The sequence below is a fragment of the Diceros bicornis genome, chromosome 6, assembly GCF_020826845.1.
Source record: "Diceros bicornis minor isolate mBicDic1 chromosome 6, mDicBic1.mat.cur, whole genome shotgun sequence".
Taxonomy (NCBI): domain Eukaryota; kingdom Metazoa; phylum Chordata; class Mammalia; order Perissodactyla; family Rhinocerotidae; genus Diceros; species Diceros bicornis.
The window spans coordinates 22,076,653-22,088,883 of record NC_080745.1 but is presented as its reverse complement, the minus strand read 5'-3'; the positions used below and the strand labels follow the sequence as shown (position 1 = coordinate 22,088,883).

At 44.1% G+C, this 12,231-nt stretch overlaps 1 protein-coding gene across 2 annotated transcripts in view; it reads left to right on the top strand.

Annotated features, from left to right (window-relative positions):
• Positions 1 to 5,785, top strand: part of SLC35F3 (solute carrier family 35 member F3) — a 414,557-nt gene extending 408,772 nt beyond the window's left edge. For both annotated transcript variants that reach the window (XM_058543009.1, XM_058543010.1), the window contains 2 exons: positions 690 to 779; positions 4,316 to 5,785. In XM_058543009.1, the coding sequence (XP_058398992.1) occupies positions 690 to 779; positions 4,316 to 4,551 (326 nt within the window). In that variant the 3' untranslated portion in view covers positions 4,552 to 5,785. The remainder of the gene's footprint in view (positions 1 to 689; positions 780 to 4,315) is intronic.
• Positions 5,786 to 12,231: the final 6,446 nt, after the last annotated feature.

Here is a 12,231-nt window from a genome sequence, read left to right as displayed (position 1 = left end):
CCTTTGTGATGAGGGCGTTGGATTCTAATTCCAGGACCATGGTCACTGCAGTAGTAGCCATGGTCATTGTTGCTCTGAATAGTGAGCTGGTAGCCCAGTGTCTTGTGTGTTAGCTACTAATAACAGTATATTCCTTATAGGGCTAGTATGGAGTTGGTAAATTAATATATGCCGAGTTCTTAGAATATTACCTGGTAAATGTCAATGTTCAGTAAATATTCAATTATCATTATTATTATTGTCATCATCACCATTACTTGTTATAAGGCTGGTCCTAAGCAGAGAAGCAACCAAGGAGGTGCCTCACTCAGTTTCCATCTAAAAATGCAGCTCCTATTCATAGTCATCCCAGAATCATTGCCAGCGACAGAGAAAAGCTGAGTTAGTAGGATGAGTAGGGGGCCCCAGTCATCTGCTCTAGGGCCTTCTCACTGGTTACCTTTTCCGAATTTCTCTTCCCTCCTTCAAAGCTCAGGGAAGAGAGGAGAGCTGAGTAATCAGGATGTCTGTCCCTACTACCCAAGTCCCAGAGCCCTTGCAGGAGCCCTGAGTTCACTGAGTCGGAGCAGAGGACACGGTTACTCCTGTGCCTCCAGCCCCATCAGAGAAGCCAGGGTCTGAGAGACCACGGAGGACATAACGTTCAGGCCCGTCATGAATAACACCCATGTGTTTATTCTTTATTTCAGCATTCAATATTGTATTAAATTTTGGAATTGCTGTTACATATCCCACTCTGATGTCTCTTGGAATCGTCCTCAGTGTACCTGTGAATGCAGGTAAACCTATATGGCTTCCTATATGGCTTCCTATATCTGCTTGTAAATACATGCACACATACAAACATGCAGACACACTCACAAACACACATGCACACACACATGCACACATACTCACATATATTCTTGCTGTGCGTGGTATAGAATGCATGTTTAACCTTCTATTTAGAAAGAAAGCACTCAGGTAAAATGTGGGTTTGTTATATATGCAATATTTTCTCCATAACGGGTCAGTTTTCACTTACCACACCAAAATACACAAAGTCTACAGCCATCTCAGTTCTAACTGGTCTGGGGATCAGAGATGACTATCATTAATATTATTAACAAATGTAGAAAAATATGTAACAGGAAAAACATTTAATTTTTGTAAGTGACTTTCTGGGGGAGAAAATTTGCTCAGGGTCTGACAGGTATGACATAGAGACGTGTTGACAGACTGAAGAAGCACGAACATTATCCTTCACCCCCAGAGGAGAGGGAGCCTTCTGCCCACTTCCTCAGTACCTGGCCTGTCTGCCACTGGGGCCTCGCCGATTCGCTCGGTTGGAAGCTCTTCCAAAAGCTTGTCGTCACCTGTCCCTCACCTCCTTCCTTTTCCTGGCTCATTCTGGTATGAATCTTGTATTTTCTTCCCAGAATTCGCCTGCCTCCCACCTGACCCCCCTGCATAACCTGTCCTCAGCCAGGCGAGGGTTTGTGAGCACTTCTCTCCAGAGCACCCACCCCCGGCCCTGGCACAGCTCCCTCGGAAGCCATCCTCCAAGCCCTCCCACTTCCGGCCCATTAGAGGACTAGCCTCCCCAGGAATGGCAATCTCTTACCCTGTACAGTATGGTGTGAACACACCTGGAAGCACAGGCAGAGCAGCACTCAGTTTCCTAAGCCCTTTCCCATGATTTGGTTTCTCACCCCTCCCATCCCATGGGTTCTGTACGTGGCTCACCCTGGCCCTGGACTCTTCTAGAAAGGCCTCAGGGCAGCAGTGTGAAAAGAGGCCTGGCCAGGGCATCAGCGGATTGTGCTTCGGTCCGCCTGGAGGACGGTGGTCCCAGCTCGTCACCTCTCTAGGCCTTAGCTTGTCTCCCTTAACAGTAAGGTTGCGCCCACCCTCATTACCTGGGTTGATATGAGAACCAAATGAAATAATCTATGAGATGGTGCTTCAAACTGTAGAAAGCCCCTGAGCTCCTGGAGAGCTAGTAAAAGTGGTCCAGCCTGTCAGTCTCCAGACCCCACAGGATTCTGAAAAATAACTTACTCCTACATCTTATTGCGTCTTTATAGTCACACAGTGTTCTTATTGTGAGAAGACATATTCCAGGCAGCTCTTCTATAGAAGCTTCTATATAAGCTTACTTTATCACCTAGCCAGGTGTTTGAGAGATTAATCAGAATCATCTCTTATTACTTACCTGCAACATAAGAGGTTTAGTGCTGTGTTAAAGGAATGAATCCCATTCAGTTCTCGAGTGGAGGAGAGAAGCAGAGGAGTCTGTTATTACGTGACGTGTAGAGTGGAGTCACTGCTCGGCTTTCAGACTCCCCCTGACGTCTGTCTCTAGGGCAGCTCCTGGTGACTCCTAATTGACTATCCCCATCTGTTGAATTATCAGAATGTTTTGCCAATATTACAAATTCAAGTATTTCTGAGTGGATACAAGAGGCACTTTAATTCCACAAGAGGGCTACTAACAAAGTTTTTTTCAGGTTTAGCTTTTAGCCCTCTCCCTCCTTCTCTGCCCACCCTCTAGATGGGTGAGAGTTGGGGAGGGGGAGGCAGGAGGGAGGCAGGAGGAAGTGGAGGAGTAGGAGGGGAGCGTGACAGAGCCAGCCTCAATCTGGGCCGCTGGACAGCCCCCACACGTGGAGAGCTGGCGGACAGCTGTCCAGCAAGTCAGTTTCCTAAAGCGGCATACTCTCAAGTCAACAAACCCTCTCACAAAGTGATGTAAAAGAAAAACAGTCTGGTTCTCTCTTGTGTAGAAGGCAGGCTCCAAATTTGCTGTGTCTGGTTTAGTTAAGAAAAGAGAGAAAGAAAGCAAAAAACAAAAAAAGGAGAAAAGAAAACCTTAACATCCACAACACTTTTGATCTTTTGGCTCATAAGAGAATGATAGTCTGGATTCCATGTAAACACAACCTTTGGGACTGCTCCCCATCCCAGCACATCCATGGTATTTTCCCAGCTTTTGGATAAAGCTCGTGTTTGGACTTAGTGCACTGAAGCAGCCCAGTGAAGTTGGTGAGGCTCCTCTCTGGGACTGGTTTGGGCCCGGAGCACCACGCATGTGCAGTTACGTTGCCAACATCACTGCTGAGTGCACGGCTAGGCGAGCACGTAGAGCGGACACTTGTCATTGCCTGCGTGCTTTCATGCCCAGCCCAGGCATGATCTCCAGAGGCGAGAAACCTCCTGGTACAGGGTGGTTTATTCATGAACGTACAAGTATCACTCACAAAAATGGGTATAGTAAACTCTTCATCGTAGACTTGTAACGTCAGATTTCTGAGCCAGGGTCTTATGCATGAGCAGATGTGCTCACTTGTGGTTCTGCATAAAGCGGGGAGCCATCCATAGTGTTGGGGGAGAGGGGCACAGTTGAGGGGCAAAGAGGAGGCTGCATGTTTGCTACTGTTTTTATTTTTTTATTGCAGCAAAATAATAGAAATGATTGCAGTGGGCTTGAATGGCTGATGTCTGCTTGCCCAAAAGTTTTCCCCCAAGGAAGAGGTGCCTGTCCAATGACGCGCTCTGCTCTAGCTCCGTGCCTCTTTTACATTATTTGGTTCAGAAAATCAGGTTGAATTAGGTCTGTGTGTATTAAGGATCAGTTAGGGTTGTCAACTGACATGAATCCTGCTTCTCATTTTGTTCCCTCACCTGATGTGAGTCAGGAATGAGCCATGTGCCCCGTGGGTCTTTAATAAATGTTAATAGTTGGTGATGACACAAGTGGGGTTGGAGCCTCACACTAATGATGCCCTGGGGCGGAACCAGAATTTATACTTATCATCTTCAAAGAACCGGTTCAAGTTTGGTCTTCAAAATATACATATGTGTGCACGTCTTGTGAAATAGTGCTTTTAAATTATAAAAGTAAGGTATGTCATTGTAGAAAATGTGAAAAGTACCAGAAATATAAAGACAGCAATAATGTTTTCATCATCCTGCCACCCAGAGGTGGCCTTGATCTAATTTGGGTGTATATATCTCTCCCCAACTGCCCCTCATGTTTTCTTTTGTCTCTCACACAAGTCAGTGTCTGAACTAAGGTGCCAGGTCAGTTTGGGGAAGTGCAGTACAAGTGCGAGGCCTCTTCCCAGAGAGGTTTTATAAAGTGAAGGGTGATTTGCTAGAAGCCTGGAACAAAACCAAAGGGAGGAGGAGTCTGTGGTCAGAGAAGACATCTCCCCTTCCCTGCCCTGCGGAAAGGGACCCTGGAGGCCCCGCCCCTCTTCCAAGGACTCGAATCTTTGCCCTGAGCCTTGGGCCTGGTTGGCTCTGAGTAACCTGAGTTCTTTGTCTCCTGCAGTGGTTGATCACTACACTAGTAAGATAGTCTTCAACGGGGTCCGGGTCATCGCCATCATCATCATCGGCCTGGGCTTCCTCCTTCTGCTCTTGCCCGAGGAGTGGGATGTCTGGTTGATTAAGCTGCTCACCCGCCTCAAAGTGAGGAAGAAGGAGGAGACCGCTGAGGGTGGTGCGGACCTGGGCTCCGGAGCTCAGAACAAGAATAGGAGAGGCCGCCCTTCCTTTGCCCGCTGATATCTGCTCTCCAGAACTCTGTGGTGAATGCTCGTGTTAATGATTTGGAGGTCTATTCTTGACAGGGGGAACCTCAGTTTGGTAAGGTGTACATACCTGTACAGTTTTGGTAATCTGCGGTAAGTTATATGGTATTTATTGGCATGTCCAATTTGCTTGCACTTTTTTCAACATCAGACCTTTCACTTAAGGGTACCAATTCAATATGAAAGAGAAAAGAAGAACCTCTCAGCTCTTTTTACATGAATGTAAAGCAAGTGAAAATTATGCTTGCATAGATTGTTTTGAATGACAGACGTTCTTGACAAGGTGGGGCAAATGTTTTGAATCTTAGCAACCGAAAATTACATTGCACACTGTGATTATTTTTCAGCTGTGGTAGGTCATATTTTGTTTTATACCAGAGCTGTACTCTTAATTTTAAGGGATTTCAATGAACCAAAAGATAACTGTAAGTTAATTTGGATGGATGGAATGTGAAGAGGTGGAGCAGAAAAGGATAATGGACATCAAAAACCATCGACGAGGGCTAATCTGAGGATGGCAATTAGAGGAGGACAGGCCTGAGCCGGGTAACAGGGAGATAAGTCCGAGCCTAGCTGGCTTGCTCTCACGTGTCTGTGTAAGATCATGCAAGAGAAATTACAGTGCCTTCTACAGAATTTTCGTCTATACCTATGTGAAGCGAGGTGACATTATACGTCACTGGCGCCGTCTTATAATTTAGATGTAGAAATCTTTAGAAACAAATAAAATTATATATATATGTGTGTGTGTACAAAAATGACAAAGCTGACGACCAGTGTAATGGCACATGGTTTGCGGTGTGCAGTGCTTGTATCAGGTAGACTACACAGGAGGTGGTGAATTGCTGGTTGCTTTTACTTCATGACCAAGACCGAAAAATTATTTACTGAATCTGTAAACCTTTTTATGAAACTTTTAAGCACCAGGCTGTTTACTTACACAATTTAGGTCTGCCAGAAAATTCTATCTGTGATAGATCTGTAAAGAGGGACAAGGGGATTAGAGTTTACTATTTTTGAAGTTTACATTGTTACATACGAAATGGAAACCTTATTTTGAAATGTTGTCATAACCCAATGGTGCGCTCTGTAAGCATAGAGTCTTTCGTTTCATAGAGGAAAGGGCATTCGTGACCTGAACTTTTTAGCAAATTATTATTCTCTGTTTCCATTACCTGTTTGGCCAGATTAATAAACTATTTAAAAAAAGAAGCATTTAGTGCTGTCTTGGTGGCCACTTTGTTGCTTTCCCACTACACGAGATACATTCTTCCTCATTCTTCCTGCCTTATACTTTTCTCTCAGCAAACCCCACCTTCCTGCACCTTCAAGGCACATAAACCCCCCCAACTGCCTTATCAGGGAAGAAAATTTTTATTGTGAAGACATATTTGACTTTCACAAAAGTGAAATGCAGAACACTCAGCCAGGCCTCATAGAAAATAAGTCTGAGGCAGCATTTCCCTCCCCTCCTCCTCTCTCTTGTCCTCTCTCTCCTCTAGGTGCCTGCCCTCCGCTCAGCTCTGGGTGTTGCTTCTGTCTCCCTTTCCTTTACAGGCTGGTTCCACAGCTCAGCTGACACTGGTCTCTCGTAGTTGCCCCACAGTGGCAGCCTTGTCCCATCAACACGGCCTTCCAACTGAGCTCCCACACCTAACTTCTGCCTTGGGTGGCCTAACCTAATTCTAGCTCTACAGAGAATTTGATTTACCCAGTAAATCAGTAATGTGTATACCGTTGTTCCAGGCACCTGCGACCAGGGGCTATGAGGTCCAATGTCTCTCATTCTACGGCTGCAAAGGGCCGAGTTCTCTAAGAGGGGGTGTGAGCAGAGAGAAGATGACAAGCCTCATTAGGACACCTCATCCCACCACCCACCACTTGCTAGAGCATCTACACACCACACACCACTTTCTGCATGGGGTCAGAACCTAGCTGTGCAGGCAGAGAGCTCCCTGCCCAATGTTCCGGTGTGTGCTGTGAGCAGGGAATCCCCTCAGCCCCTGTAGTCGAGTCTGGGCCAGCAGGGGCCTGGGCCAGTCACCTCCATGACTCTGTCTGGGCTCCCAACCCCTCCAGTTGCCCCAGGGAGTCAAACAAATATTTCCTTTGTAAGCCATAACATGAAAAAATTGGGAAACCCTACACTGGAGCAGATTTACCTTATTCTCCCATTGGGCATAAAAGCCTGTAAAGACCCAAAAGAATTGAAAGCAGAGACTCAAAGAGACACTGTATACCTCTGATCGTAGAGCTTCATTCACAGGAGCCAAGAGGTGGAAGCAACCCAAGTGTCTGTCAACAGATGAATGGAAGACCAAATGTAGTACATGCATACAATGGAATATTATTCAGCCTTAAAAAGGAATGAATTTCTGACACATGCCACAACATGGATGAATCTTGAAGACATTATGCTAAATGAAACAAGCCATACACAAAAGGACAAATATGATTCCGCTTAGAAAAGGTACCGAGAGGAGTCAAACTCATAGAGACAGAAAACAGAATGGTGGTCACTAGGGGCTGTGGGGAGGGGGGAACAAGGAGTTATTGTCCAATGGGTACAGAGTTCCAGTTTTGTAAGATGAAAAAGTCCTAGAGATGGATGGTGGTGGTGAGGGTTGCACAATAATGTGAATGTTATTTAATACCACTGAACTGGACACATTAAATTGGTAAATTTTATGTTATGTATATTTTATCACAATAAAAAAAAGACTGTGAAGGGTGAAGTATATGAAATAAAAAGGTTAAAACTCTCAGGAGTTTTAATGCTCTTTTTCAGGACATTATAAACATTAGTTGGGGTGGGGGTAGGGAGATTTGAGAGATTTCTTTCCAGAAAAGACACAAACCACAACCCCTTCCCCCACCCCCAAGCAGGTTTCAAGGACTGGGATGAGCTGTAGCAAACCTGGAAGGGAGCCATGAACAGAAAATTCCTGAAAGCCGTTCCTTCGGATGGAACCATCTGGTGGCTTTGGGAAACAGGCTCCATCCCTGCTCTGTCTGGGAAATTGTCTCCCTCTAGAGGCCAGTCTGGATAGCAATTAAAGGATTTTCCCATGTTCGTTCCCTTAAGGAGTGAAGTAAAGCGAAGACAGAGGTACGAAGAGGATGCTGGAGCCTGTGCTGCTGATGAAGGTGCCAAGGGCCCTCAGCAGTCTCCAGCCCCGCCCCTTCAGAATCCGGTCATTTGGGGCAAGAAGGACCAGCCAGCTGCCTGCCACACCGAGTCAGAGCTGTCTTTAGGAACCCACACCCGCTATGCAGACCTGAGCTCTTGCCTTTCTTGGGCCATAAAGGAGCAAGAGAATCAGGAGAGAGGAAATTGTGGTTGGAGACTTACCACCCCGTAGAACAGGTGTGTTTGCAAATCTAGCCAAGGATGCATGGAGTTCTTTATCTTCAATTTTAAAATAAATGATCTGTTCTAAAATTAGAATATGGTAGTGGTTGCACAATTCTGAAAATATGCTAAAATTCAATGAATTGTACACTTTAAATAGGGGAATTTTATGGTATGTGAATTATATCTTAATAAAGCAATTTAATGAATAAATAAATGGTTGCTTCAAAAAATGATTTAAAATTCCTTTGCCAAAATCTCACAAGCAGAGAGAACATTTGTTGGGTTGCTGGCTTGTTTTTGGCTGCGTAGTATCTAATCCCTGTTGGAAATAGCGCCTTGCTATTGTTTCAGAAGCTGAAGGGAACAGATTCTCCATCTTGGACCCACCTGCAGTCTGGGGAAGCGGGGAGTGTGTGAACTGGACTTGGCCAGTGGGCTACAGTCTCCCAGGACTTTGGCTTAGAAACCAGGGATGTTAGATCCCAAGGAACAGCCCAGAAAGGCTGTGCTGACAAGCCAGTCGCTGAGGTCCCTGCCATGGCCCCGGCCTCCCACCATGGAGGTTCGTGGCTCCTGCCCTTTACCAAACAGATCCTTCAGACTCACATAGTCTCAAAGAGCCTTCCAGTACATTCTCTTTTGTTTAAGACAGCAGTGCACCATTTCTGTTGCTTGAGTCCAAGAACTCTGAATAATATGTAGGAGAAAACTGTGATGTTCGAAGAAAAGCTACACTTTTGTTTATCTGGGGTTTTGTTTGTTTGCTTTACCTCCTGGTACTCACAATTCTTGAAACTGGGCTCATTATGACCTAGCAGAACTCTTGGTCAAACTGCTTTAAAGAATGGATAAGAATGATTTATAAGACATGCATCAATGATAAATAAATAAAGAGGGTTTAAAAGTTCTTCACAGTTCTTAAAATATATTTTTAAAGAAATTTTAAACAATAATATGTTCCCTTACATACTTTTTCCTGTATTCAGCATTGCCAAATTCTTGAGAAAAATCCTTTCCTTGAGTTAAAATAGTGGTAAACTTCAGCTGAGGTAAACCTTCTCTAAATTATCCCAAAAATGTAGACTTACTAGAATCATAGGAAATGAAATTTTATGTAATTACATTGTAATTACTATTGTCCACACAAATAATCCATAATCAATTTATTGATTTATAAGGAAGCACACCCAAGAAGTGGGGTATACAAAGTGGTTATATACCATCTTGAAACAAAAAGCATACATCACATATGATGGGAATGTCTCTTTTACAACAGTCACGAGATTGCTTTGCTGGCACAGCAGATCAGTGGTCACAAGGTGAGCTCAGCAGGTTGGTAAGTAATCCTTAGTTTCCAGGAAGAGACGCTTATCCTTAAGGAAATGCCACTATCGGGGGAAGCTACATCCCTATCTTGAATGGCATCATTCTTGGCTTTGGGACATGGTAAATGTTTAAAGCAGATGTACAATGCGTGCTCAACAGGCCATGTCAGGCCCTTTTGGAAGAACAAGGTCAGGCCAAATTAGTTTTAAACCAAATGGCGTCCTCATATACTCCAGTGTATCCTATTGCTTTTCATTTATTTATCTCTATGAATTTTAGCTCACAACAAAAAATTGTGAATTTTTTCTCTTATTTAAAAAAGGATACATTTCCTGGAGAAAATTTAGAAATACCCATAAAGCCACAACCCAGCTATAAATGCAGTTGTTCTAGTAGCTGTGATATATGAGAGGAGCCTGGAGGCAGCCCCACACCCAGGCCGTCTCTCTGAGAAGGACTTGAGGGAGCTCCCAGGCACTTTCTCTCTGAAAGTGACAGAAAGGCACCCTCAAGAAGAGGCTCTTTGCCATAAGAAACAAAATTAGAGGGACTTAAAAACCTCTAGAAGGAAATTCCAGGAATTTCCAGTGTTTATTCCTCATCACAAATAGAAGACCAGCTGCCCACCCAATTGTTCAACTTGTTAGGAATCTGTTGTACGCTAACGACGTGGGGAATCTCAGAGGCTAGAGAGAGACAACAGTTACACCAACCCTGTTTTTGTCCACCTGCAGCAGTGAGTATGAAGAGCAGAGGTGGCACTGTGTAGCACGAGCTGCCATCACAAACACACCTGTTGAATAGCCCAAACTCACTCATGTCCAAAACAGATATTCCTGATCATCAGGCAGGTCTGCCCTGAGCAGTGACTGGGACCCACACCCCTTCTGTGTGGCTCTTCGTCTTCAACATGCAGTTGATGATGCTCATCAACAGACCGGAGAGGAGAGGCCTGGAGGGAGCTCACCTCACTTCTGCTCGAAGCTCGAAGCTCGGGAAATGGATCAGTTTGATGAACCCCCAGGCCAGTCTCTGCACACCAAGAAGGGGGAAATTTGGAAATAAGTAAAGAAAAGCTATTGGTATGTGTTCTTTTTCAACTTACACCTATTTATCAGGGATTAGAGTTTGATTTTATTTTTTTATTTCCTGACCACCCTTTTCTGGCACCTCCATTTATGGGAACTGTAAACTCAATTACACCAACTAGATGTAATTATTCACCCACTGTTCCCTTGCTCTCCCTGTTATCTGACTTCATAGTGAGAAAACTGCATTTAGGGCATACCTTCCTTTATAGTCTGGAGTGTGTGGAGCAGGCAGCCTTGTGGGGATGCTGGTAGTCTAGCACTCTTCTCAAATTTTGCAAATATCAGTGTTTTGTAGGTAGCCCTGCTGAATGGTACTGCACCAGATGTTGGGTTTCCTCCAGGGCCCTGTGTGTGGTGTCTGTGCATGCATATGCCACAATTACTGTGGGCTTTTGTTTAGCACATCTTTCCAACCAATTAGGCTATTTCTTTTTTTTTTTAATTTTGTATAAATAAATCATCCGTGCAAACCAATCACTACATAATAATCACTAATTTTTTTTAAATGATACCACTTAGTGCTAGACCTGTACTCATCCAGCTACAACCTGGTGACTTTCTTCAGTCCCTCGTTGCAAGCAATTACCGTTGAGAGTGGCCCTGGTGTTTCTTGCCTAAGCTTAATTTTTTTAAATCAAGTTTACTATCAGCACCAATGTAAAGTCTAAAGTACATTTGGACGTTTAACTTGCCCCCAGATCTGGCTCACCTGAGGGCATTATTGCATCAAAAGTTTTTACAGGTTACTTTTATCTAGATGTTCTTACATTTTCTGATAGCATTTCATTTCCTGCTTATTTTTTTTATCTGAGAGAATGTGCTAAGTATGTAGCAGTCTCAACTGCCCTCCTGAATTCTCTGTCAGATCCTTTGCTCTCTCTTGCTAATGACCATTTAGTAAGATAAGTTCTAGGTTTTATCTGTTGCAGAGTATTTTTCTTGGTGTTTCCAAGAACTTAAGCAAATAAGGCATGTTCTGCCATCTTTTCCCCTACAGGACAAATGCTGTTAGAATTTTAGACGCCAAGAGGTCACTTAAAAAAACATTTGACCAGGACTTCTGAGCACAAGATGAATGAAAAGATTTTGAGGGCAGAGACAAAAAGAGGGACGTCTGCTTCTTAAACTGCTAAGAGAAATCAAAGTACATACAATGCAATGAAACCCTGGCTCCCAGAGTTGTCACGGATGTGTTGTGAAAGCAACTTACAATCTGCAGAATGTCCTATGGCTCTATTAAGTATTTATCAAGGGCCTTGCCCCAGACCATGTGGCTGCAGAGGCAGGGCAAAGTGCCCCATCCCCCAGTCCCTGTTGTTTGTGGGGAGACGGCACGAAAGATAAGGCTCTGAGGTCCAACTTCTCTGCTGAGTGATTTTGTCTAGGGCCCTTCTGGAAGCATGACAAAATAGAAAGGTCTCCTGGGACTTTGAAAGATCTCATTTAGCATGAAAGCTCTGTAAGCTGGGTGTTTTCTACGAATGTCATTATGCCCATAAGTTCCTTTCTGGTATTGCTTTCTAATTGAAGTCAACGGTAGGTGTTTTGCCCTGTCTCCAAATACAGTCACTCCACCTAACAATAGCAGAAACACATTCTTCTCCAATGCACATGGACCATTCTCCAGGACAGACCATATGTTAGGCCACAAAACAAGTCTCCATCAATTTAAAAGGGTTGAAATCATACAAACTATCCCTTCCACCACATGGAATGAAACTAGAAATCAAAAACAAAGGAAACAGGAAAATTAACACATTTCTAAACAACCAATAGGTCAAAGAAGAAGTCACAAAAGAAATTAGAAAACATTTAGAGACAAATGAAAACAAAACATCGCATACCAAGACTTATGGGATGCAGCAAAGGCAATGCTCAGAGG